This window comes from Falco rusticolus, chromosome 14, assembly GCF_015220075.1.
Source record: "Falco rusticolus isolate bFalRus1 chromosome 14, bFalRus1.pri, whole genome shotgun sequence".
Taxonomy (NCBI): domain Eukaryota; kingdom Metazoa; phylum Chordata; class Aves; order Falconiformes; family Falconidae; genus Falco; species Falco rusticolus.
This window is the reverse complement of record NC_051200.1, coordinates 13295563-13323058: the sequence shown is the minus strand read 5'-3', so window position 1 is coordinate 13323058 and position 27496 is coordinate 13295563. Positions and strand designations below refer to the sequence as shown.

The 27496-nt window shown below is 55.9% G+C and overlaps 1 protein-coding gene across 12 annotated transcripts in view; it reads left to right on the top strand.

Annotated features, from left to right (window-relative positions):
• Positions 1-27496, top strand: part of DLG3 (discs large MAGUK scaffold protein 3) — an 80584-nt gene that overhangs the window by 28517 nt on the left and 24571 nt on the right. For 9 of the 12 annotated variants that reach the window (XR_005107449.1, XR_005107448.1, XM_037407859.1 and 6 more), the window contains 7 exons: positions 11643-11696; positions 19264-19314; positions 22392-22516; positions 22986-23155; positions 23514-23650; positions 24004-24148; positions 24301-24460. Coding sequence is in view for 10 of the 12 variants with exons in the window: in XM_037407859.1 (XP_037263756.1) it covers positions 11643-11696; positions 19264-19314; positions 22392-22516; positions 22986-23155; positions 23514-23650; positions 24004-24148; positions 24301-24460 (842 nt within the window). In the remaining 2 variants the exon portion in view is untranslated. The remainder of the gene's footprint in view (positions 1-11642; positions 11697-19263; positions 19315-22391; positions 22517-22985; positions 23156-23513; positions 23651-24003; positions 24149-24300; positions 24461-27496) is intronic. The other 3 variants (XM_037407856.1, XM_037407864.1, XM_037407861.1) reach the window with 1 other exon arrangement.

Sequence of the window (27496 nt, the reverse complement as noted above, 5' to 3'; positions counted from 1 at the left end):
AATCCATGTTCTCACCAGTCCAGTGGTGGGCAGAGGGACAAAGGGTGGTAAAATGGAAACAGCTGGCCACGGCTTCTGCCCAGGCAGATGGGTTTGGCTCTGGGAGGCTGGGATATGTTGGACTCTGGGGTAGATTTGGCTGGATGCTGTGGGTGCAACGCTGGTCGTCTTTGCAGGAGCTGAGCAGGCAGCCTCTGTGTCCTCAAGAGCCTCGGCTAGAGGCAAAGCTGCCATTTTTCAGGGCTGCCCCTTTAAATGAGCTCCCTGTCCCTGGAAGCACTTCCAGCAGTAGAGGTGGGAAGGGGTGTGCGGGCCAGGAGACTTCCCCAGGAAAGCAGTGATCTGTTCACGTCCTGGGGAGCTTCACCACCTCTCATTTAAGCCTTTTTTTCTCCCTTGTTTCTTCATGCAAGCAGAGGAGAGCACGCACTGCCTGCGCGTACTGGTGCAGCCGCGTGCATGGGTACTCTGACATCGGAAACGTGCTTGGAGTTGCATATGGTCGTGTATGTTCTCTGACATCATGTGTACTCACAGACCCTGCGCGCAGCTCCGTGGCATGTGAGACATGCCCACACGTGCTGCCCAACACACAGCATGGTCCCAAATCAACCTGCATCTCCTCCCACCTCCGGTGCCCTGGCGCTTCTCTCCTCCTGCTTCTTCCCTTCTCTAGGACACAAATTAGCTTGCTCAGGCAGTGCCAGTAACTGAGATCCCCTAATCCTGAGCAGTGGGATGGAGGAAATCTCTGACTGGGTTTCTCATTTCTTTTTGCTTTGCTTTTCTTCTCCCCTCTGAGATATCTTCCATTTCCTCTCCCTTATCTGTCCATGTTCCCTGTTCATTAGTCCCCGCTCCCTGCACTTGCTGTCATTGCTGTCCTCCATTGTTCCCATTGCTGTCCCTCCAGCTGGCCCTGCACCCTCCTCATCCTCCCTCACTTGCTGGTGGGGGACTCTAGTCCTCCCCTGCCAGACTGAGGTGAGAAGAGGACTCCCGGTTTTGGGGGAGGAACGGCAGCACGATCCAGGGACGCATCCCTGATGCACAGCACCAGAAGAGCAGAGCGCTCAAACCCCTCCTCTCCCCCGCACAGTGACGCCCACGGGCTCTCAGGAGAGGAGTGCTGAGCTGCCTGGCTGTGCTGAGCCCCTTCTCCAGCGCTTGTCCCTGCGCTGAGGGTCCAGCAGCAGTCGGCACCTTTTCCTCCGGCAGGGAAATCCAGCCCTGTGGCTTAGTTCACCCCGAGGTCCCTGGTGCTGAGTATGGTGGCCAGAGCAGGGCCCTCTAATGGGACTTGCGAGGGTGTCACCAATGTTTTCGTGTGCATTTGGGGTGGCAGGGGCAGGGGCACCTCGTCTCGATGCCAGGGAAGGGGCCCAGGGCAGTGCAGCTCCCTGGCACGTGGTTGGGAAGTGCCCTCTGCTCCTGGGCTGCTTGACCAGAAATGGGATGTCCTGCTGTCTCCCCCTCCAGCAGCCCACTGCTCCCTCTTGGGGGTCCAGGAGGATGCAGAGGGGGGTTAGAGCAGCATCACAACGAGCCCCTCATCACCTGCAAGTGCCTGGAGCATGCCAGGCTTTTGTGCCCCAACCCTGGGCAGAGGTGTTTCATGGCCAGGCAGGTGGAGGAAGGGGACAGGGTCTCCCTGCCTGTCTTGGGCAGTTTGCGTTTTACTGAAGGCGGTGTTTTTCCACACACAAATACTGCTTGTTATAGTTCCTCCTATGCACTGGGGAGTTACCTGCAATAGGTGGGCACAGGGTGACATGTCTTAGCAAAAGTACCAGCCTTTGCCGAGCCTTGGGATGCTGCTTGATCTGGGGCTCCTGGCTTCTGTGGTGGTGGGGGCAGGAAGGAGCCTTGGAGAGGCCGTGGGGGTCCAGGCTGGGTTTCTGAGTCATGAGCAGGCATGGCTGGAAGGAAGGAGGGAGAGCACCGAGGGGGCAGGCGGGAAGCCAAACGCGGGTTGCTTCGTGGGAAATGGCTGAAGCCCCAGATGTTCCCTGGGGAGGTGCGAGGGAGGGTGAGAGGAACAGGGGACACGGAGGCAGTGGAGGTGGTGAGGTTGGCAGGGTGATGTTGCTATGGCTACTCCTGTGCTATTCATAGAAGAAATTAGCTAAATCTTTGCACTGAAAGGTGGAGGAGGAGAGAGGAGGAAGGCGTTCTCCACGTTTGGAGGGAAGGAGAGAAGCCAAAACAGGAAGGGGGTGAAGTTTTCCTCCTTTGCTCTGTGCCTGTGCTGTGGAGGGGCATTTGGGGGAAGCATCTCTGCCTGACCTGCCCGGTGCTGGCGGGGCATGGGAGGACATGGTCAGAGAGGAGCTGCCCCGTGGGAAATCCCCCTCCCCCCCCCCCCCCTCCCCCCTGAGCATCCACACAGAGCCCTGCGTGGCAGGATGAGCTCTGTATCGTGCCAGGAGCACAGGAGACATCCTTTTAATTAAAGACAGCCAATCTGTGAAAGGTATTTTTGGCAACCTAAATGTAGATACAACTGTAGTGAAACTTGCCCTTCATGTCTGGCTCTGTTGCTGAATGCAGTGCTTTCTGTTCCTGACCCCATCCCTCTGCTTGGCCCCTGCTCTGCGGTTGCCGGTGGTCCCCCGCCCTCCCTGCACCTCCAGCATCTCTTCCAGAGTGTCCTCCCACCAGCTGGAGTCCCAGGAGGGTCTTCCCTCTCCACCACTCCTCATCACACTCCACTCCCTAGTTGTGAGAGTTTGATTCCAATCCCACAGACCTGTTTGTCACCTCCTCACTCATGATGTGTAAATCTGCATGTCTGTTCCTAATATATCTCCCTCCATCTGATTTCACCTCTCAGCTTGTTTCTTGGGCATCTCCGTCTGGTGATCCTGCTGTCATCACCCAGTTGAGTTGCTATAACCAGGCACTGAACTGCTCTCCTTCCCCCAAACGCAGCCTCACACCCGCCCTCAGCCCTTTGCCCTGCGGACCTGGAAGGCAGCTGATACTTCTGATGATCTTGACCTTCCTTTCCTGCTGCTTAGGTGGAACCAAGGCACAGTTAATGCTTTATAAGGTTATTCCTCCTCCCTGTGCGTCTCCTGGGAAAATTTACGCCTTAACACCCAGATGCCGGATGAGCTCGTTCCCCTCACCCACCCCGGAGCATCCTATGTCCTATTGTCACCCATCCCCTGGACTGGCTGAGGAGGGTCAGATGTTCTCAGTGCTCCTTCCCAAAACATACAGAGTTCATTCAGGAGCAGGCAGCTGAGGACATTTGTCTCCTTTATTCACCTGTAAGACTTTTCCTGCTTCCCTTGAGCACGAGTCCCTCAAGACAGAGGTTGTGCACTTGTACTTGCTGACCCTTCCGACACATTCCATTTTTACAGTAAGGGATAACGCTGGAATTAGAGAGGGAAGTTGAAGAACTGAGCTTAGCTGCTCTCTGGCTGGATTACCGACTGCTGTCTGCCAGCCAGCCCAGGTGCACAGGCTGCAGGCCCACGGCTGCACCCCGCTGCTGGTTTTGGGGTGTTGAGCTGCCAGAGGGACCCTGGGAGCAGCACAGGGAGAGGCATTGGAGCTGGTGTCCAAACCGGCCATAGCAGGGATTTAGCTGCCGCTGTAAAGGCAGCGTCTGAAGCCACATAGGTAGGAGAGACCCCATCAGTGCTACATGTGGAAGAGGAGGTAAGAACTGCTGAAAACAGGAGGATACAACCCTGCCACATTGCCGGAGGAGGAGGAGAGTGTGTTGGTGAGGCAGCCAGGGCCAAGCACAGGCAGGTTTCAGCAGGGATGTAGCCAATGTGGAGGAGGTAGCTCCTCGTGAAGAACCTGGGGGTGGCAGGAAGACCTTCAGCCTCCACCATGGCAGCACCTGCCCTCGTCCCTGCTGGAGGGATGCTTCCCACGCCCCCATAGCTCTGCTTTCCACCTGACTTTTCCTCTATGGCTTTGCGTGTTATATGGCTGTGACCTGCCTGAGCCCAGTCCTGACCAGTGCCAGAGATTCAGTGGGGATCTGCTGCTGGCTGTCCTCAGTGTGTGCTAAAGGGAGGAGGGTCCCACAGGGAGGTGCGTGAGAGGGAAGCCCAGGGGATGGCCTTATCAGGGGTCCCGTCTGGGTACCCTGAGTGTGGAGGTAGGTGGAAGCGAAGGAGAAGCTGTTGCTGTCCCTGGAGAGCTGCTGGTTTGGATGAGCCTCTTGGTGCGTCGTATGCTGTGATGGGAGGAGAGGAACTTCCACTCCTTCCTTAGCTGCAAATGCTCATTTAGAGGGAGGAAATCATTGAGACTAATCGGGCCGTAATCAGCCACGACCATGGCTATGTGCCAGCTGCCCAGGGCGCACAGCTCCATGCAGGATGCTCTCTGAGGGCACCACGGTCCCTGGGTCCCAGGGGAGAGCAGGTCCAGTACCGGTGTGCGCTGGGGCACAAGGAGCTCAGTGTGGTTGGGGCATGGGGGCTCTGCCTGCCATCCCAGAGCCCACGCGCTGGCAGGAGGGACAATGCATCTCTGGCTCAGCTTTGCAGCTGTGATTCGGGAATGGGCGTAACCCTCCCTGTACGGTCCTGCCAGCGCTGCGGGTGCAATGGGCTGTGCTAATGCTTGCAGCTGGTTTTAACACATGCAAAGACGTGATGATACAGGGATCCCACAAGGGCCCTCATCGCCAATCCAACAATACGCTATGAACATATACCAGGGACTTGGAGATGAAAACTTTTAATACAGCATTTAACAAGTTCAGAATACCTGAATTTGAAATGAAGTTCACAATTTAGTCTGCCCAAGCTCACTTGGATAGGGCTTGCTGAAGGAGTGCTCAGAGAGTGTAATTATTTTTGGGGACACGTGGTGCATCAGAGCACCCTGGACCAGACCCTAAATACCCTTTTGTCACCTTTGTATTATCTGAAATTCAGTTTGAGGCTCTGTTGGTGGATCTTGGTTTGCTTTTGTTCCACAGAAACATGTTTCTTAACATTTTGTAACTAAGTGTGTGCTGGAATTTACTGAATAGAAGAAAACAGGGTACTTGAATCCCAGGGACCAAAGAAATCCCTGTCCCTTATTCACTCTTTTTTTCTCCGCCCCCCCCCCCCCCCCCCCCCCCCCCCGGTATGTATGTATTTTTCGGGAGTGGGGGGTGGGAAGCACTTGAGTCTTTCAGATGATAATAACTTTTCCTGTGAAAAAAGGAATTGAGGCAATTTTATTTGGTACTGTCAGGTCAGGAGGAAGCTACCGGAGCCCAGCACCTCTCCAAATTGGGTCACTTATTTTAGTGGCCTGAGCCTGGAACAGGATGTCTGACTTTCAAGTATGAACATGCTGGCCTTAATGGTTTCTAAATGGAAACTTAGACTCCACAGAGCTTCTGTTTGGGGAAGCTTTCTTCTTTCCCCGCTGAGTGAAGGCTTTTTCCAGTCTCTATTTAAGCTTACTCTTAAAAAAAAAAAAAAAAAAACAACAAACAAGCACCAAAACAAAGATTAAATCCTCAGTAGCTGCTTGTGTTCACATTACGTTTTGGGCACTTCAGTGGCTCTGCCAAAGATCCTTGTGACCAGGGGCCTTTCAAGTGCTGTGTTCCCTGTTTCCGGATGGCCACGGTGCTTTGAGCCGGTGCTGAGGCACAGCCCTGGGGCAGGGGCTTTGTCACCACAACCTCGGCACCGGCTCACACCACCGAAACAGCCTGGGTCTGATGGCTCCCAGAGGCAGCCTGGAGAGGACGGCTGCTCGCCCATGGGCCACCACACCAGCTGGGAGCCAGGCGTGAGGGCATGGGCAGCAGCTGGTGTGTGGCTATCCAGGACCAACACAGGGGGTCTGGGGCACCCACCAGCTCCATAGTTGGCCCCGGCATCGTTTCCCATGTTGTTTACGCCATATTTCAAGCTGTGTAGAAGGGGTGTGTGGGGTCAGCTCAGCCTGTCACTCCCCTTCATGCAGGCACACTGTTGGGTGGTGTGTGCTCCCCTCTGCCTGAACAGTGTCAGCCAACAGGTCACTTTGCAGTGGGTAAGAAAAAATGCGGAGTTATTTTGTCCAGCCCAGTTAAAGGGAAAAGAGGCTCATTTCTGGCCATGAAATTCTTCAACCTCCAGAAGTTTCCAGCCTCTCTTTTCTTTTGCTCCCCTTCCCTGTCCCAGCCCGTGGGAGCCCTGAGCTTTACAGCTCTTGCTTGGGGCTTTGCAGCCTTCTGATGCTCCCAAGCACCCTCTGCTCTGGGCACTGTAAAGAGCCCGTGAAGGCAAAAAGAGGTGAGCACAGGATGCTATGAGGAGACCAGCCTCTGGCAGCAGCGTGGTACATCTCACCTTGAGAAGGGAAGGGAGAGCAAGGCCAAAGCATGGATTGGCATTGAGATGCAGGAAGAGCCCTACATGTTGTGGGCAAGCTGGAAGTCGGGCTCTGGTCCGGGAAGGGATGTGGCATTTAATGAGAGGTCTGTGAGGTGGCTTGCCTGGGCATGGCTGGGTGAAAGCCGAGGGGGTCTGCAGGCACGCAGGTGTCAGGGCAGGGAGCACTCCAAGCAGCCTGCAGGGAGGGTGCCAGCACCTTTCTGCTCCATGTGCCTGCCCTCCATCGGGGCAGAGCCGAGGCTTGTCACCTCCCTTGCCTTGGGCACGGGGAGCCTCAGGAGCTGGTTTGTGTCCTGCCTCAACCTCAGAAGTGCCCACGGGTTGCTGTGGAGGAACCGTGTCATCTCAGGTACTTTGGGAGGTGATGTTTTTGGCAGCTATGTGTCGGTCTCTGGGTTGGTACAGGAGACAGCCCTGGCATTGGGAAAACCGGTGTCTGTGCGAAGGGCAGGGAAGTCTGGTGAGAAGCAGATGAGCATGTCTGTGCTTATCAGGGTGAGCGGTGTATAGCACAGGCTTGCCGTGTGTGCTGCACCGGCACGACCTGGGCTCACTCCTGTGAAATTGATTCATTAGCTCAGTGCAAACCCGCTCCCCCAAGCAGTAGGACCTTGTCGGTGCCTGGGCATCCCGCTGCCGTGGTGTCCCCAAGCTGATACCTGCATGTTCACAGCTATTCTTGGCACTGTGGTGTCCTGCCACAGAGCAGCTGCTTTCATAGCTGTAAATGCACAGCTTTCTCCATGGTTTAACACCCTTTAAAAAAAAAAAAAAGAATGAAAGCAGATGGAGGCAGGCTGCAAGCAGCCCCGTGTGTCCACCCTGTTTAGGTGCTTCTGTTGGGCATCTCCCCACTTGGCGTATGCCCCTGAGAGCTTCTAAAAGAATGTAAAGACTGAATTTCACTTATCTCTAGAGCCATTTCCTTTTGAGTGTTACTGTTATACCTCAGATGGCATGAAGCAAAGGATATTAAAAGGCAGATTGACTTGGCACTCTGATCCAATTTAGGGAAGTCACAGAAAGAGATAAAAGAGTTTAGTACTTTGCTTCTCATGCACCAACCCAACATCACAAATAGTCATCCTGTCCTGTGCATCTCTCGGTACGTGACACATGGAGCATGCCAGCTTATGTGTTAAGCCTGGTATTTGTCAGCACTAGAGTCTCCTGTTTGAGTCCTGTGGCTAGTTAAAATGGAAATGGGCTTGTATGTGAGCACAATACAGTTGCCACTGGCCTAGGACAGCTACAGTGCATTTGCTTTGTCTGGAGAAGGTACGTAATTCCTGACCTCTGTGGGCTGGCCCCTGTGCTGGCTCTGTGAGTGATGTGATGCTGTTGCAAAGCTTTGGGATTTCAGCTCTGGAGAGAATATCTTGAACTTTCAGTTCAGAGTCTCCCTGTTCAGCTTCCGTGTGCCAGACCTGAGAGCAGTCCTTGGAGAGATGCCACAGGGCAAGGCTCAGCCCTCAGAAGCGAGCTGATGAACCTCCTCCATTTGCATTTAATTGCAGCTTTTCTTTTGGTTGAAAGTTTTGGAAAATGATCATGTTTTGCAATTTCTACCTTTGCCCCAGCAGCCGACAGCAATGGAAGTGGAGGTGAAGGGTGATACCTATAAACATTTGGGACTTGGCTGCCCCCAGGTGACTGTGTTAGTGCCCCTGGGTTGCTGAGGGCAGTCACCCGTCAGAAATACAGTCCAAACAGCAGCAGTCCCTCAGATGACTGCGCAGAGGTGATATCTGAAGGTGTTTCTGAAAGGCTGCATCCTGCACCTGAGGTGTGTCTGAACACTGCCAGCTGCCTTGCTGCTCCCCACACATGCTGCAGTGGAATCACTCCAGCCCAGGGAAGCTGTGGGCTGTCAGAGAGGAGACGTCCCTCCTGCTCTGTGTGCAGACCTACAGCCTCCTCATGGCTTTAGCCAAGGAGGCAGCTGCCCCCAGATGGGCTGTAGGCTCTCCCAGGGCCTCTGCAGGGAGCCAGCCCCTTGCTGGGGGCTGCATGGAGCAGGTTACTGCTCCCTGTTAGCACGTGGGCTGTGCCTGCCACCAGGACGGTGTAGTGCTTGAGTGCTGGTGCCTTGACACAGGTGAATGCAAGGTTCTGCTTTTCTCAGCCCCCGTGAGACCAGAGAGCTCTTGAATCCTGACCTTCAAACCTCATCCCCTTCACCGCTACTCCTTTTGACTCCTGTTGCTGCTCAGATTTTTCCCAACAGCTGTCCTCTGCCTCGCTGGCTTTCTGCCTCGATCAATCTCTGCATCTGTGCGGTGACCCCCCTCACTCCCCAAGGTCTTCCTTGAGTCCCACCTTCCCTGCAGCCTCCAGCCACTGAGCCCGAGGATCTGTGCAGCCCCTTACACCTCTGCCTGATGGAGGGGGATGAAGGCACCTCCAGCTTTGCTGGGCTTTGGTGGTCCAGCTGTCATGGGGTGAGCACCATAGGACTTGGACCTCTTCTCTTTCCATTTGTAACCCACCACCCAAGCACAAACAGGGCTTGGTAAATAATAATAGTGTGATGAAGTGGTTTAGATGGAAAAGATCTGACAGCCCCTATTGAATGTGACCTGAATGCACAGTGCTGTTCCCTCTCCTCCCCGCATGCAGCAACCCCCTGCTCCTTAGGGCATAAATTACTTACCGTTCCCTATAGAATTGAGGGCATGGTTAATTCACCAGCATGTTCCTGCTGCCCAGCAAAAAATGATGACGTTCTCTCCCCTCCCTTGGCTAGCAGAGGGTCGGTACATGTGCCTGCCTGAGGAGGGAGGCGGAGGCTTTTCATTTTCAGGCCCTCTGCTTATTTCTGAGTCTTGGGTCTTGTCTACTCTGCAGTAGAACAGGCAAGGTGCAAATGTTGGAATATTTGCAAGTGGAAGTCAGAGCTAATGTTCAGACACCTTTCTTGTAGTAGCTGGAATAGCTGGCCACAGGAGGCAAGAGGGGATTTCCTGGTCTGAATTCTCTTGACCATGTGTGACTTTGTTTTAAGCAGCCACTCACATTCGGCATCTCCTGGGTCTCATCTGGAGCCTGAGTGGGAAATTGTGCTCCTAGCAGTATTTTGAGATATAGAAATCACTAGTGTGGAATGGCTGCAAAGGATGCTTAGTGCGCAGTGAGCAGGCTAGACAAAATATGTCCTTAGGGCTCACCACTGTGTGAGCGAGGCAATGTGATGTGTGATTTGTGGGCTATTAGTAATTCAGCAAAGAGACTGCAGTGGGGCTCAGTGGAGGACTCGGGCTGGACCTGCAAAAGCCTCTATAACATTATCATACAGAGCACTTCTCCCTGGGAGGGATCCAAAGCATCATTTGTGGAGTTGAATTCATGTTGTAAATCATGGAGCACGTGATGGGCTACATTCACTTAGGCTGCCTCTTCTGCATCCTTCCTGGAAACCCATCTAATAAGAGCTGGCCTCTGGCACATCAAGGTTCAAATAGCCATTGTTTGTTAATTGCTGGCAGTAGAATTGCTTCTTTTTTGCCTTGAAATGTGGAATCCCTTCCTAGAATTGCACTGGGGACTAATAAAAGCCAGTGCCAGGTTTAATATATGCTATCTCACAAATTATCTGGATTAAATACAAGGACTGTGTACTGCCAGAGAGGGGATATTCCCAGCTTAACATTGCTTCTGGGCCATGGAGATCCCAAGACATTGGACCTGAAAATTGTGATTCTCTTATGTGTGTGGGAGGGGTTTGGCAGAAGCGCTTGGAAGCGGTCATATTTGCCTGAGCTAGGGAATTAATTGCCATAAAAACTATGGGTTTGTAACCAATAGTTACAGCTGCAGGAAAGATCAGAAGGCATCTGAATAAATGAAATCGATAGCTTCTGCTCCATCCATGTAAGAGCAGAACCTTTCAGGGCAAGATTTAAACCACAATCCAGTTGACCCCTAACTCTCCCACCTACAAAATGAGGAGAGTGAAAAGTTCAGAAATACAACCAACTAAAACAGGAGACAGTGGGGACTGCTGTACTGGGTTATGTGAGGAGGTTGGTCTCTGTCAGGGGTGTATAAACGCAGAAGAGGGCAATGAGGAGGTGGCATGGTTTCTGTGAAAATATCACAGGCTCACAGAGGCCGTTGGGCTGTGCAATCCAACCACCCACGTTACTGGCCAGCCAGTGGTCCCTGTTCACTGCCACACTGGCCCACACCTTGACCTGCTTGCTGCTGACCCTGACTCAGATGTTTCTGATGCCCCAAGGCAGAGGGTTCACCTCCCCTTGTAGCTCGTCTCTCTGAGCGTTTCCCCATCTCGCTCTGGCTGTTCTCCACACGAGCCTTGCAATGATGATGTGAATTCCGACTCACCCCGACCTGCCGGATTTTGCACCGCTCGCTATCGCTTGCTGGCGAGGGACCTCGGCCTTGTCCCTTCCGGAGAGTGCTGCGCGGGAAGGGGCCGCGCCGCGGGCCGCGCCTTCAGGAGGTTGCGGTGCTGGACAGCTCCGGCGGCGGGACCCCGCGGGCTCCGTCCGCCCCCGCCCCTGCAGCCCCCGGCGCTGCGGCTTCCCCCGCATCCCTTCCCGGGGGGCTCCCTGCCCTCCCCGGCCTCCCCCTGCCCTCTGCACCCGTGGCCCTCCTATGATGTGCAGCTCGCTAACGGGCGGAGGGCAGCCCGGGAGGAGCAGGACCCAGGAGGAGGCTTATGGGGACCCCTGCAAGAGCGGGGGGGGGGGGGTGTGTGTGGTTGGGGGGGGGGGGATACCGAGGCTGCCGAGCAGAGGGTTTACCTCAGGGGTGATGAGGATGAGGGACTGAACGCTGCCACCTCTCCCAGGGCTTGGTGGCTCCATGCTTAGGAGGGGCGGCAGCATCTGCTGCTGGAAGGTGTGTGAAGGCTTCAGGGCTGCTCTGCTGGCAATAAATCCCTCCCTCAGAAGGACTTGCTTCCACACTCCTATTTCCTAATCCCTCAGTAATGTGGATTGCAAGTAAATTTTGGTGCTGGTGAGATTCTGGCCCGAGGCTGGGAGAGTTTCCAGGCTTCCCTGTCTCCTGCCCAGCAGCCTGGGTGGGACACACCAGGCCTGAGGAGGGGACCGATGCTCAGAGCCATGCTGTGGCCCTGCTCCTGTCCCAGGGCTGTTGGGCATCTGGAGGAGGTACAAGAGCAGAGCCCTTCCCGAATTGCTCTCTTCTGCCTGGCTTGGAGGGTCTGTGGTAGTATGGCCAAGGGAGAGGCAGTGCACTGTGAAGGGCTGGGTTCTTCGCTCAGCTCGGTGACATCCCACTTTTGTCTCCTCACAGGCCAACCCTGCTCCCATTATCGTGAACACAGACTCGCTGGAACAAGGGCTCTCTGTAAGTCTCCTGGTTTTGTTTCGCTTCCTTTGAACAAGCGGTGTGTTTCCCCTGCTTGGCAGTGCAGGAGAGGCTCCTCCAGCCCAAGGAGGCCCTGTGAGGTGGCAGAGTAGCCTGGTACCCATGCCACCTCCCCACAGCACATCCCACCCCTAAACCTCACTGGGGCTGGGTGACACTGAGCAGAGCCAAGGCTAGCAGCAAGCAATGGTGGGGACTCCAGCACATGGACGGTGCCTTGCAGGAGGCACTCAGAGGGACATGCTGTGGGGTAATCAGGCATCAGAGGAGCAGTGGGAGCTGGGTTGTCTGTGTTCAGCATTAGCCCCCCAGCCATTTCATCAGCTTCACATGAAGGGTGGCTGTGAGGCTCTGTTGGGGCATCCCTTACCTTCCTGCACTACCTCAGCCCACTTTGGCAGCCCTGCATCCCCAGGAGGGAGGCAGGGCTCTCCAGGCACTCATGGCCATTGCAGCTGCGGGTCCTCAGGGCAGCAGGACCTATCAGATGCTGCTCCTCTCCCAGTGACGGCTGCCAGCAGCTGAGCAGTGCTTGGTGGCTGTGTTTGCAGCCACAGTGCATTTGGCACTCTTGGCGTAGTATAAAGATAATCCTCTCCAGTTTGTTGCAGAGAGGGTTTGCACGCTGCTGCATCCCTTCCCAAAACATCTGCGAATCATTCCTGCTGAGGGAATGGAGGGAGCAGGGTGGCCAGCATGGATTTCTGCAGCACTGGCTCCATGCTCATGGGATGCTCCCTTTTTTTTCACCAAAGGGAGCTCAGCTGACAGCTTGCCAGGGCTGGGTGCTTTGCACCTAGTTTTCTTCTGATGCAGCAGATTTCAGCTGCCTTCCACATTAATGAAGCAGCACCAGGTTTCAGAACTGGGGTTGGTTTGTCTTTGGAGTCATGATGGAGGGCTGCAGGTGACTTTGGTGGTTGAACCTTCCTTGTAAAGAGCTGCAGATCTCAGCCCACAGCCTGTTGGGGTCAGGGAGCATCAGAGCTGTGCTGGCCTGGTTGGCCAGGGCTATGAAAAGGAAGGGAAGCCCAGCTGAGACCTCTGCAACCCTGGCTGTATGGGTTGATTATGCCTTGGGTACTGAACCAAAGCCACCTGGCACTGGGGAGGAAGATGATGGTGCCTCTCAGTGTGATGGTCCTGGGTCCAGCAGCCATGTATGAATGTGGTGGAAGAGAGTTGCTGTCTCCAAAGGTTTCTTCCTCTGAAAGCATTGCCATGGCAGTATGTTTGTGGGGTTGGAGGTTTCTCTCAGCATGCTGGGTACCCTGGCTGCAGGGCCATGTTGCAGCCTGCCTTCTGCGCTTACCTGACTGGTGCCATTCTACAGGGAACTGGGAAAAGGGTGATGTCTCCTGGAGGGGAAGAACATACACAAAGTTGGACTGGGGCAAGTGAAGGGGTGTGCTGTGGGCGGGGCAGGAAGGTATTCCTGGGGATGTCTGCTTTCGTGTCTGTTCTGTACCCTCCCTCCCTTGGAGGAACATGCCTGCTTGCCATTGCAGCCACCAGTGCTACATCCTTTGCCAGGCTCCAGCTGTGCCTGTCCCTCCTCCCTGCCTGTGTGCCCAAGGGCAGCAAGAGGTGAGCCAGAGGCCCAAAGACAGGCTGTGTCACCTCAGACACAGCAGAAGCCCTGCAGAAGCCAGGCTGCATGGGGCCAGCGGCCACCTTCTCCCACCGCAGTGCATTCCACTTTCCTGCCCTCCTGGCTGCTCCCCCTGCTCTGTCTCATGAACTCCATATCCCTCTCACCCCCTCTCCCTCCACCTCATTAACTCCATATCCCTGTCCATCCTTTCTTCCTGCACCTTGGTCACAGCTCCTTCTTGATGTGCTGGATGGGACCTCCCTTCCTGCAGCCCATGGACTGGGTTTGGATGGGTTTTCGGGGGTGCTCTGCACCCCTGGCCGGTACCAGCATCACTCTGGGGATGGCAGTCACCTACCCCATCCATCCAATCCCAGCAGCACGTGCCAGGGGTGGAGCTCCCCTGCGGTGGTCAAAAAGAAGGGGCAGACTGTGTCATCTGCTGGGTGGAGTGAGGACCACCATCCTCGCACCCAGGCATGTGCTGCCTGCAAGGTGCCTGGAGGAGCCTGTGCCCAGACCAGGGGAGACAGCTCACTTTAATCCCTCTCAACCTCCAGCCTGGAAACTCTTTTGCCTTCTACTTATGTCATATCAACACAGAAATGAGCCCTGCTCCACCTTTCCTTCGCCAGGGTGCTGGGCTCCTCAGGCTCCAGAGAAAACACACCACCAGACCTCCCGTTTGGCACTGTCCCAGGTCAGCAGGAGCCACACCAGGGGCTTGCTGCAGAAGAGTACACCAAAATGGCAAATCGGGAAGCATATTTTTTACAAACCCAAAAGCTGAAGCCTGTTGGTACAGTGTGTATTTGGAAGGGTTAAAGTCACATCTTCTAGTCTTTAATTACTTAACTATTCAATGCTTTCCTTAATGATAAACAGATGGATGTAGTCTAGTTCCTTCCTGTTCTAGCTCCATTGATTGCATTGGACTAGCTGTTGGGCTGAATTTGGCCCCGGCTGTTTATCAAGAAGTCTGCTCTACATTTCAGTCTCTCTCTCTGTCCACCCACCTCCATCCACAAAAGCATGTGGCACCAGCAGCACCGTAAGGTACGAGCTGCAGCGCTGGGCCCCACTTATCACTGGGGTTCAGCTCTGCTGCCTGTGGCTTGTGCAGAGCCCAGCACCCCCAGGCTGTAAAAATTCTTATACTGTTGCCGCAGTTTTAACAGCATCCCTTGAAGGATCAGGATGGGTGCTGGGGGGGATCACCTGTGCCAGCTCCAGGTCATTGCTCGGTTTCACCCCTTGGTGTATTTTGCCCAGCAGGTCCATAGCGGGGAGATGGACCATCAGAAGCACAGTTCCTGTGGCAGATGGGGTCTCTGCTTTTCAGAGCTGCCTCTCTGAAGCTGAAACAACTTCTTTCTTGCTGCCCAGGGTGCACAGCAACTGCTGCCAGGCAGTCCTGAAGTGAGCAGGGAAGGTTGCTCCAAAGCCCTTGAGGAGTTGAAGGTTTCACAGTCTGGGTCCTTGGAGCCCCGCTTTGGTGCCTCACTGCCCAGAAGTGGGGTGCCACCACCTCCTCAGTCTCTAAAAGTCAGGTCTGAGGAAGCCAAGCGCTTCCCAGGCCTGATCCCAGCTAGCAAGTGCCACGGGAGCCCCAGGCTTTGCCACTGGTGAGTGCAGATGCAACCTCCTTGTGCAGTGCTGACTCTGCTGCCAGGGTCCCCAGTCAGAGTTGCCACTGGGTGGGGGCAGCAGAGATGGCCACCATGGTCCTGTGCCTTTGAGCAGGGAAAAACTTGCTTACAAGCCTGAAAAAAACAGAAAAAATCAAAACTAAACTGCCCCTCACACTTTGGTCCCAAGTGCTGGTGGTGTCACATCCACTGCCAGTTCCTCCGGACAGCGTGGCTGGGGAGCCTCCCAGCTGTGTGCTGGGGCTCTCAGGCTTCACACCCCTTCCCTCTGCCTGAGCTCAGCAGGCTTGTCCCATGGCCCTCTGCAAAGGCCGACCAGAAATAAGGCATTTATTTACTTTGTGCACATGGCCAACTCTGTGGGCAATGCACACAAAAGGCTTGAGGCCAGGGGTCAGCTGGAAGCGAGTTGGTGGATCTTGGTGCTGCAGCAGGATGCATAGATGTAGGGATGTGAAGGGAGGGAGTTCTTGACCTATTTTCTCTGGGTCCCCTGCTATGTAGAGGCAAGGAGAGCTCTCCCTCACCAGTGCTGCCAGTACCCATGCCAGTGGGGAGGCGCCCATTGCACCCACTGCCCTGGCATGGGGCTGCTCTCCTTGCTGGGGGGCGTGGGGCATCACCAGGTACCCTCCGCCCCTGTGTCCGGCTGGCACTGCCGGGGGTTGACCCTCCAGCCTTCAGACTCTCTTCGCTGTGTTGGCACATGGCTGCTCCACCACCAGGTCCCACTGCCTGTCCCCATCATGTCCTAACCACAAGAATAAGGGCTAGATCCTGCTCCAAAAGTGGCTGTGGGTGTCTTTATCCTTCCTGTAGGATATCCTCTTCTTGCAGCCTGGTGGGCTATTTAGGTTGGGTTTGAGGAACCCCATCTTAGTCTTCTAAATTTGGCCTCTTTTTATTTAAAAAAAAAAAAAAAAACAACAACGAAAACCAAATTCTGACTCTCTAGCAAATTGCCAAAGCACATTCCACGTGCGCTGGTGCGGGTGTGGCCGGCAGAGCCTGCAGACAGCTTGCAGTAGCTCTGGAAGGTGTGTGCTCTTCTGTTTATCAAATGAGTGTTAACTCTGCAGCCTTCTGTTGATGATTTAAATGTCATCATAGCTAACTCTTTCTCTCCTGCTCAAAACACGAAAGGGAAGCAAAGGCCAGCAAAGGGACCCTCTTCCTGAGCCCTCAGGTGGGCTTGCTGTGTGGGAAGGGCTTGGAAAATAATACCCTCACTCTTTTCCATGAGAAATCAGAGGGCGCTTAGGATCAGGATATGCTTGGAACAGCTGATTAGCCCCCAGCACCCCCTTCGGTTCTGCAGGCTTTACATGGGGAGACGGGAGCAGGGTGGGGTGCGCTCTCTGTGCCTGGGTGTGATGGGGCCGGGCATCTCCCCACGTAGCCCTTTACGGAGACAGCCCCGGGTGGGAGCTGGGGAGGAGTGCAGGGCACTGGAGCAGGAGAAGGGAGACAGCCGTGGCAGAGCCAGGTCGCGGTGGCTCCGGTGGGTGCCGCGGGGAGGTTTTGCCGTCAGTGAGGTGACTGGTATCAATTTTCCGATGCTGGAACGTTTGCTTTGTTGGCTCGTTCCCTTGGTTACATGGTATATATTAAGTTCTCCGTTTGGCTTCCTTATGCAATTAACTGGCGTTCTGTTGCACAGATTTTGAAAACATAATCAGAGCTAAAACTTCATGGTCAGGCCTGGCTGACCCTGGCGTGCCCAGCTGGAGCAGGCTGCTACCAGCACACGCTGCGCCGGGCGAGCGCCGACACAGCTCGCTTTCAGGGAGGGATGCAAAACACTGCTCAGCACTGGCAGCCCTGAGATTTGGGGAGTGGGGATCCCCCAAACGTACCTGCCTGGCAGCAGGGTGTCTGGCGGGGTTGCATGCTGGGGTGTCTCTGTGCCCCGGGTGCGTGCCAGCAGCAGCCGCTCGCTTGGCGGGGCTCTCGCTGCTGGCTCTCTCTGCGGCTCACAGATTGTCAAAGTTTTCTGCATGTCCCCATCCTGTAGGTATGTATGTGCTGTTCCTCTGCGGCCGTGGGTGTGCATATGGCTGGCTGTGTGGCAACTGTGTTGAATGCCAAAGCAGAGAGGACAATGTGTGTAGTAGCAAAGGGTGCCAGGAATCCGAGTTGCTGGAAAGCCCGGGAGAGGTGGTGCCGCTCCCCACGCACCGGGCTACCAACTGCGGAGACAAGATGAGCCTGGAGGCTGCGGCGAGGGAGGCTGTGAGGGCGGTGCGGGCCGGCGAGCCGGCTCCACTCAGGATTAGTCAGTAAGGTAGGATGCAAGGAGGGAAAGGCAACCCATGGCAGAGGGGGAGCCTGTGGTGAGGGAAGCAATGCCCCCCTGCCAGCGGGAGCACAGCCCAGGGCAGTGCTGTGGCAGGAGGTGGTACTGGCCACATGTCCATGTCCCTCTGAGGCTGTCGGGGATCCTGCTGTGGGTTAATCCCACCAGCCCCGGTGCTTTTCTGCAGAGGGGTTCTGTTAGGGGGTTTGTTCAAGAGCTGACCAAAGCCTTTCCTAAGGGAGCATTCTAATATTGGAGCATCTGGATGTCCTGACCTTGAATTGTGCCCTGTAATCTTCCCACGGCTGAGAGGTACCAGACACAGAGCACATCCTAGGAGGGACAACCCTCTCAGCCTGTGTTCCCTGGAGCCCCTGTCCCATCTCACCCCTCCAGACTCTCCCCAACCTCATCCTTCTTGAAGTGCGGTACCCACAACTGTGTGTGGGATTGCTTTGGCCTCACCACGGCTGAACCAGGCAGGGGATGAGGGTGCATGCATCATAGGTGTCCCAGATCCTGGCATGCAGAACTGCTCTTCCACCTGAGAACCTGATTATTCCCACCTAGAAAAACTCCTGTTTCCTCTTCCTACCTATAAATAGGGCCTCACAGCTGCATTGCTGATTTTTCTTCCACGATGTCAGGCGATGGCTTTAGCATAAATGATGTTTGCTGTCCCCTCCATCTAACGACCCAGCACCGTGGGGTTTTGGAAGACAGTTGGGCTGTGCCTCTGTGGAGGTGGATAGCAGGGAGCTGGGCAAGCAGGGGATAACTGGTGTGCTGGTGCCAGATAAGGGAACCTGTGTCCAAACAAAGGCATGGCAGCTCTGGTTTGGGATATGGAATGCATACAGAAAGTGGCTCCATACAGTCTACAAGCCATCAATTAATTCGGATGTAAAATCCACATGAGGAACCCTGCATGTTGTCCAGGGGCCACAGGCAGAGGGAGGGCTGCATGATGGGAGAGGTGTTTGCCTGCCGAGCCCTGGATCCCGTCACCTCTCCGTGCCACGCAGACCTGCCCGGGTCCCATCCCTTGTTTGCCAGAGTGACTCAAATTGTATGAGGTTGAGTCCAGTCTCCTCCAAAACTGTTGCTGTTGAGTGTGACATCTCTGGATGTTCCAATAGCCAATTGCTTTGCAAATCTTTCTAAATTTTAGACCTCGGCAGCTGTTTATGGCCTCATCCTGATGACCTAGAGTGAAACTTCCACCTTATTTTCCTGTGCATTGTTGCTTATGGAGAAAATGGAAGTTTTTGACTTGTGCATTTACCATTTCTTATTTTAGAGCTTACAGTTGCATCCCTTTTGTTTCAATCCATTGTGTTTCCCAGAGCCCTGCTTTGATACTCTGGATATGGAAGATTTTTAAGTGTGGGGATCAGTGTGGTGTACAGCATTGAGACAGGCTACACCATTTTTTTATATAAGGGCATCACTATGTTTTCCCCTCTTACTGTGCCCCACACTCACACCTCATTTCCTTTGCACCTAACTAATTTGGTAGAATAAATTATTCTGAATTCCCTGTTAACACAATCATGCTACTGAAAGATTTAAAAGATATAAGCTGCTAAAGGTGCTTATTATGTTATTACGTACAGATATTATTCTTTTTTCCTTTAAATGGACCGACCCCCTTTCTTTCCTTCCTGCAGCAGTGAATTCCCGAGGTTAATTACACGCTGCGTAACAAAGGCGTTATTTCTTTTTGTGCCTTCGGTTGTGTTCCTTTTCATGGCTGGAGAAATGAGCTGAGAGAATAAAGGCTTTGCGCTGAAGTGCATTAAAGTCAGTGGGCTTTGGCTCCTGCCCAGAAAGAAAAGCAGCGCATGGTTTAATTCCAGGGCAGGCTTGAGTGATTGCATTTAAGTTTTTTTCAGTGGTGATGGTGCAGCTTTTAGGTTGGATTCTCGATATTCAGCTATCAGAGGGGTAAAGCAAATCCCCCTGGCACCAGCACAGAGCCATAACACACTGTCTTCCTCTCCCCAGGTGAACGGCAGTGATGGGATGTTCAAATATGAGGAGATCGTCTTGGAAAGGGTAAGTGCTCTTTACTCACCCACCAGCAGCCTTTGCTGCCTCTTCCCACTCACCCTCCTACCGGTGCAACCGTCACCCCCCGAATCCCCGCGCCAGCTGATGGGGAGAGGCTGGTCTCTGCTCCCTGCTCTCGACAGGGGCTTTCAGGGGTGTTGCGCTTGCCTTCCCCACACAGCCCCCACGGCACAGGGAGAGGTGGGCTTGCTCCTCCCCACTACAGACCCCGCCAGAAGGGAGGGAGGAGGACTTCTCCCTCGCCTCCCTCATTCACACCCTCGCCCCCACAAACATGCCAGCGTGGAGCCAGCAGGGAGGTTTTGTCACTGCCTTTGATGGAAAATAGAGGTGCAGGGAACTCTGCTCATGCAGGTGTTCAGGCAGGTGCACCCCAGAGCCGGGCACAGGGGACAGAAGCCTCCCTGCCACCGGACTCCCCATTGTTCTCGGCTACACAGCCTGGGGATGCTAAGTTGTAAGGTCAGGATTTCTAGTAAACTGGACCACAATGAGGAGTTTCCGCTGGAGCATTTTCTTGTCTGATGGCAACACAGAGGTGGTGGTATGCAACACACCGGCCGTGGCTAAAATTAGCTCCCCCCACAGATGGGGTTTATCCAGGGGCAAGCTGGCACCACTCAGGGCAGGGAGGGCTTTCCTCTGGCACCCAGGGATCAGCAGGGATGAAGAGGGAGTGGGTAAAGCTGGCCCAAGGTTTGCTCCAAGAGGTGGGCACAGTCTGCCCAGCGGGGACAGCCCAGATGAGAGGCTGCCCACCACGCTCTGTGGCACGCCTGGCCTCCTCCTTGCTGCCACGCCGGGCAGCTTGGCCACGCCACGTGGCCAGCGTCGCAGGGGAAGACGCATCACTCGTTATTCTCTTCCTCCCTGCTTTTAGTCATCTCCCTCCTCCCCTTGTCTCTGCATCACAGAGGTGGGTGGACGGAAGGTTATCTGGGGCTGCCGCCTCACCCACCGCTTCCCCAGCGTGCCTGACGAAACCAGCCCAGGGGATTCTTCCTTTTTGTGCTGAGTGCTTCTTGCTCCAGGCCCGAATCGGAGGCAAAAGCCTTGTTTTCAGGGGTTCTTCAGAGCATCCTCTGTCCTCAGCCCACAGCAGGAGCAGGGAGGGAGCTGGCAGGGTTGAATGGAGAGGCAGCACTCATTGCTGCCCCCACTTCAAAGCCCCAGGCAGTGATTCCCTCTCTGCAGCGAGAAACCATGAGGGAATTTCAGTGCTTAGCAGCCAGGACCAGCATGGACCATTTCCAGGTCCTCCCTCTTCACCCGATGCCCAGTGGGATCCAGCAGCTCCATCTTCCTGCCATAGAAGCACTCTGGTTTTTGCGGGTGAGGCTGTCCCCTTCCTGGGGTGTTCAGCTCCCAGACTGTACCCCAGAATTGCTTGTCTGTCACTGTTATTAATCCTTGTCCTTGTTGTAAAGACAAGGGCAAATACAGCAGCATTTTGGGGGCAATAACTGAGGAAACTTTGTCCACAGAGGGACATGGGTTTGGGTTTACCCACCATACATGTGTTGGCAGCAGGAGCTGCCCCCATGTCTACATCAAATCCAATACCAGCTAAGAAATCCCTAGAACTCCATTTCAACGTTTATCAAAATGAAAATAAACGCCTCCTTAATCGTTTCCAGGTTTTGTAGCTAGCAGCTTCCATAGACAGGCACAACGAATGGCTGGAGACCATTTTGCACAGTCTCACCTGCCTTACTGGGGCCAGGCTGGGTCTGTAGTGACAGTAAGCAGCTTTTTTGATCTGGGAACAGGGTAATCAGAATCCAGGTTAGAGGAAGGAGAGCGGCCTCAGGCCTTTCACTGCCGAGTGCCTCCTTGTCACTGCCTGTCAAATCCCAGCCGGCAGGAGACATCCAGGAGTGCTTGTAGTGAGAGGCAATGGTGGCTCCTGGAGTCGCCATGTGCTATGTCACGGGTGGTGTAAAGTCAGAGCAGAGACCTCTGCGTCCCTGCAAGAGCTGATGCTGAGCCCAGATTGCTGAGGACAAGCACAAACCCCAGCCAGCTGCTGGTGCTAGATGATCCCGCAGAGCTTGAGCTCTGGTGTGACCCTCCTGGCCACAGGTCCCCCAGAAAGGCAGAGCTCCCCATTGCCCCATGCTGAGCACTGGGGCTGTGGGCAGCCAGGAGAGCGCTTGGCCTGAGCCTGTTTGTGTACGAGAGAGGCAGGCACAGTAGGATGTGACTAAGTGTCAGCTCTTCCGCATGAGAAAACAAGGCAACGAGCCATCTGATTTTCAAGGCAGAGCAGAAAAAGCAGGAATTGTCCACTTGCATCAAGCACGGAGCTGGAAGCAGCGCCTGTGAGTGTGTCACTAATGGGGATCCTGCAAGTGGGAGAGGCAGCGCAGGGCCATGGCTGCTTGTCCTGGGATGCTGCCGGGACGGGGCTGGAGACAGAGCATGGCCCCTGCATTCCCCCTGGGCAAACTTCAGCAGCATGAAGCTCAAGTGATGCTCCAAGCGTGTCCAGGAGGAAGAGGAGGCAGAACTGGAGACCCCACGCCATTCTGACAGCCCTCTCCACCCTAACCTGCAAATTTTGGCATCAGCACTGCTGCTCCCTGGGTTGGTTCCATGCCAGGACTGCATCCCAGGGTGTGGGGGGCAGGGGTGGGATGCTGGTGACTGGCACAAACCCTGTTGCTCCGTGCGGGTTGCAGCATCAGTGTCTCCTCTTGTGGAGCAGCCAGCAAGGGGAGGTTTTCTCCGCCAAGGACCACCCCCTCTTCCCCCAGCTCACTGCCTGCCTCAGAGTCTCTCAGCGGAGATGCGGTGGCGAGGGAGGTCCTTGGCGGCTCCTACTCTCCCGCTCCATCTGTTTGGTGCTCCGCGCTGCTGCGCCGAGTGCCTCAGCTGATGAGCACTGGCCTCCCCTCCGGCCACGCATCCCTCTGCCCCCTGAGCCGGGTACCCTGGGGCTTGACAGATGCTGTAAGGGCTCCTGTGCCCCGGCCAGCTGCAGCTTGGGGGAAACAGCTTCAGGAGGGCCAGCAGCAAGCGGTTGCCCGCCGGGGAAAGACACGGTGTTTGATTTCCCACAGGGTAACTCCGGCCTCGGCTTTAGCATAGCAGGAGGAATCGACAACCCCCATGTTCCAGATGACCCAGGTATCTTCATCACCAAAATCATCCCCGGGGGAGCAGCAGCCATGGACGGCCGTCTGGGGTGAGTACAGGGCCAGGGGAACTGTCCCATCAGTGTCACCCAGGATCTCCCCAGGGATGTTCTAGGCAACTGCTGCCTCCCTCCCCTGCCATGGTCCCCAGCACCTCCCTCTCCCTTCCCCACAGCCAGGTCCCATCAGTGCAGGAATGCCTCCTGTCTGCTGCCTCCCCTTCTCCCCTCCTGTGCCAGGCTGTGGTTCCCATCCTTCCCTGTGTGGCTTGGGGCAGGATCCAGCCTTTCCCCTCGTCTCCCATCTCCACCAGGGTCACACCATGGGGACCAGCCCCACTGCCTCTCCCTTTGGAGAGGACCCCACTGTCACCCTGGCAGGGCAGGAACTGGCCATCCTGAGCAGCTCTCCTCCACAGAAGGGTCCGTGCAGCCAGAGGAGGGTGGTAGAGGTGTCCAGAGGAGGGTAGCATGGGCTGGCGGTTCCCCAGGGGATCTTAGAGTTACTCTGTGCCTGCAGGGTGAATGACTGTGTGCTGCGGGTGAACGACGTGGACGTCTCCGAGGTGGTGCACAGCAAAGCCGTGGAGGCCCTGAAGGAAGCGGGCCCTGTGGTGCGGCTCGTGGTGCGCCGCCGGCAGCCCCCACCAGAGACCATCATGGAGGTCAACCTGATGAAGGGCCCCAAAGGTGAACCCCTCACTCTGTCCACAGGACGAGGGTGCCCCATTGTCCTGTGGGACGGTGTGGGGTGACCCCTCGGTGTGGGATGCTGCAGGGTACAAGGCAGGAGTTGGCACCGCCATGGTACAGGAGGCTGCAGGGTGGCCCAGCAGTGCAGGATGCTATGGGGCACGGGGTGTGGGACAGCCCCACAGTGCAGTGTGCGGTGGCTGTGCTGTCCCCACACAGCAGCAGAGTGGCCCATCGCCTGCCAGGTTTGGGACAGGGTAGGAGCCCAGTGAGGCAGTGGGGCCATGGGGCCAGCCCAGGGCTCTGTCCATCTGTCCCATCTGTCCCTCACTCCTCACCTCTTTCTCCCCCTCAGGCCTGGGGTTCAGCATTGCAGGGGGCATTGGGAACCAGCACATCCCTGGGGACAACAGCATCTACATCACCAAGATCATCGAGGGAGGTGCTGCCCAGAAGGACGGGCGCCTGCAGATCGGGGACCGGCTGCTCGCGGTAAGCCCCATGCCCGCAGCCGGCTGCAGTGCAAAGCCGGGCAGCCTCCGCCATGCCTCAGTGCCAATCCTGAACCCCAGCACCCCTCCTGCCAGCAGCTCCGCGCCTCTGCCCTGGGGTCCCCACTGGGACGGTGGTCTTGGAGGGGCAGGCGCAGCACCGGCTGCAGGCAGGAGGGTCAAACCCACCGAGATGGGACCTTGCCTCTGGAGCTACTATGGCACCTACCCTGTGGGAAACTGCTCCACTCCCACAGGGCTGCATTGGCCCCCCCCTCCTGCCTGCCCTCCTGCCTGCCCTCCTGCCTGCCCTCCTGCCTGCAGCCATGTCATGCAGCCCCTTCCCTCCGGCAGGTGAATAACACGAACCTGCAGGACGTGCGGCACGAGGAGGCGGTGGCCGCCCTGAAGAACACCTCTGACATGGTGTACCTGAAAGTGGCCAAGCCCGGCAACATCCACCTCAACGACATGTACGCGCCCCCCGACTACGCCAGCAGTACGTACGCCTCTGGCCACTGGCGCAGCAGGCCAGGCACCACAGGGCTTGGGGGGACGGAGCGTGCTGGGGCGATGGGCGATGCTGGGCTGGTCTCCATGTCTGCATTGCAGATGGATTTCTGCTCCTGATGCCCTTCTCCTCCCCTGCAGCCTTCTCAGCCTTGGCTGACAACCACATAAGCCATAACTCCAGTCTGGGCTACCTGGGCAGCGTTGAGAGCAAGCCTGCCTACCCTGTCCCTCCCCAGGTGACTCCATCCCGGTACTCGCCCATCCCTCGGCATATGATCGGGGATGAGGACTTCACCAGGTGAGTACCAGGCATGAGCATCCCTAATTCTTGTTCCTTCTCCTTCCCTCTTTCCCTCGCTGCCGGCGCAGAACCTCGGCCAAAAGCCCATTTGTGGGTGCACGGTACAAAGCTTGGGGCCCCTGCACTGAGGTCCGTGCTCACCCCCACTGAGACCAGCCCTGCTGTATCGCTCCCTGGCTCACTGCATCCCCCCTTTTCCCATTCTCCCTTCTACTCCTCCCTGAGCCTTACATGTCTGCATTTCAGCTTTGTTCTTTTACTTGTTTTACAATACCTGGCATACAAGGTGTTCCCTGCCCTTACGGTGCCATCCAGCGCCAGCAGTGCCACAGGCTCCCAGGCTGTGAGCCGCCTGTCCCCGAGTCGAGCTGTGCTGGGAGTGAGGGGCCGAGGGGGGCACAGCTCTGGGTACAGGTAGGGCTTCTCCTCCCATGTTCCCTGAGTCCAGCATCCCAAACCACCTGCACCCAGATGCCATTTCACCAGCTGCCAGCTCCAGGCTTGACAGCCTCCTGCGCAGCCCTGGCATGGCCCCCTTTCCCCTGCTAGCATCATCTATGCTGCACGAGCAGGTTTGTTTCCTGAGCCCAGGAAATAAAGAGGAGCACAAAGAAGACGTTGCTCTGAGCCTAAATGCGGTGTAAAACTTCTCCAAAGCCTTGTGCTGAGGACAGGAGAGCAAGACCTGGCTGGTCCTGCTCTGCTTACCAGGGCTCACAGCTTTCCCTCTACTTGCAACAGCCTCGGGGCCAGTGCTGAGCCTGCTCTGCGTTTGGTATCCCCAGGGCCAGGGCTGTAGGGCTCAGGCTGCATTCTTAGGACTGAAACTCAGGTTAGGCTTAGTGCTGGCTCTGTGGTTAGGAGCAAGGTCACGGGCTGGTTTTGTTGTTACATTTGCAGTGGAAGGTGCAGTAGCCTCGGCTGCGATTGTCCCATTCCGCAGGGCACTGGCAGATGCCGGAGCAGGAGACCCTGACTTGCCATCCAGTGCCAGGGCCACTGTCCTCCTGGAGAGTGGCTACACTCACCTTCATCATGCGGATTTCTGGCTTCTTGGTGCTTGGCCACAGCCAGGTGCCTCTGTGTACCGTGACCTGTGCGGCACTGGCCTCCACCTGTGCCCCGTCTCTCCCCCCTGGTCTTGGCACCAACGGTGCCAGTTCAACAGCCTGTTCCTGGTGCTGCATCCTTGCTGGGTCAGGGCACTCCTGTGCCGTCAGGGCACTGAGGGATGATGCCACATGAGTCCCAGCGCTCGGAAAACAACCATCTGTCTCTCGCCAGGGACCCCGGTCTCACCAGGTTGTCCCTTCCTTCACGCGCTGATGTCCTTATTTGCGGGCCAGAGGGCAGAGCGAGCAGCCCAGCCCAGGCTGGACACGGCCCAGTGGCACTGGCACGGTGATGGCTCGGCAGGGGCTCAGCGGTGGCTTGGCAGTGGCCATGGTGCAGCACTGGCTGGTGGCCGCTAGAGGATGGTGCTGCCTTGTGGAGGGTCCCGCTGCAGACTGGCTGGTACTGCTCGGCCATCGCCCCCTGCTCCCCGACAGATCTGCGGCCAGCAGTGGGCTCAGCCCCTCCCTCATCCACCCCAGCACTGAAAACCTCATGCGCATCACCGACCCTCCCAGGACGGCTTTATTGCTGCGGATGAAGATGTTGGTTTGTGCATCACCAAGGTTGTACAGTAGGACCCATGTGGTCCAAATGCATCTTACTGGTGTGGAGAAAGGCAGTGACTCCCCTGAAAAAGCAGCTGTGTCCCAGGAGGCTTCTGCTAGCCATTCACCAGGAGAAGCAGAGGGACCTAGCCTGGATCCAGTATCAAGCCTTTTCCCTTCTCATGGGCACAAGTGCTGCTGCAAATGTGGACGTGGACGTAGTGACCCTCATGTCCTGCAGTGCTCAGGGCCAAGGAACAGAGCATCTGTTTTCCAGTGAGCTCCACCACTACAACACAGACCTGGCACAGCCCCACCGGATCCCCACAGTCACTCTGTGCTGAAGTCCCAGTGTTAACGCTGCAACGTCTGGCATGGGATCTGCCTGCAGGATCCATGTCCTGCCTCCTGGGATGAGAAAGGAAGCAGAGAGTGCACGTCATGACTGAGACTGGAGATGTACCTGTCTGGGGCTTTATTTCCTCTCCTTGGTTCCTGTAGTGTCTTTCTACCTTTCACCAAACTGTCTGATCCTCATGGGTGCTGAGGATGCTTCCCCCTGGGCTGAGTTGCAGTGGTGGTTCCTGCACTTTGCTTGAGCAGCAACAAAACACAAGAGGCAGAGCAAGTTCATCAGCTGGTTGGAGGCCAGGTTTGCAGACCCAGAAATCTGACCTGCTTCTTCCCCTGGGAAAGCTCTAGCCCCAGCATAGCTTTGCTGCAGAGAGACTGACGGCTGCAGCCCTCCCCTGCTCCCTTGCAGCCAGGCCTGAGCCAAGCCCTGGTGGCATCCCAAGGACTTGGAGTTAAGCCTGTTTTGACCCAAATGGCATTTCCATGGTGTTTCCCTGGTGTCTTCTTGCCCTACTGCATCCCAGCCTCATGCTATGGTCCAGCTGAGTCTTGAGCCCTGCTTATCTCAGAGGCCATAGAGATAAAGCAGGTATTTTCTGAAGGTCACAAGGTAGATTCATCCTCTGCCCCATCAGAAATGCATAGTTGGAGTTACAGCTCTGCTGTACCTCTGCGTTTGAAGGCAAGGGGCTGTGGCAATGCATGGTGTAGAGCTGCAGGCATAGGGAGCCAGGCTGCGAATTTGCCCTCACTTGGCTGCTCCCCCCAGTCAGGGCTGTGCTGCCTGTGCCTGCAGGGGCAGGAAGGAGTTAAGTCTGTAGGGTCTAGCAGAGTGAAGGCTGGATCCTTTCTGTGCTTCCATAAACCCCCGTGTGTGGGTCAGGGAAGCCTTGGGCCTTGCAGCCGGTGAGAGGCAGCCAGGCAGTGCAGGGTGGCTGTGGCATGGAGCATTCAGTGCGTTCCGCCCCTCGCACCTCCTGGCTGGTGCCACCAGCAGAGCCTGCCACACTGCAGTGTT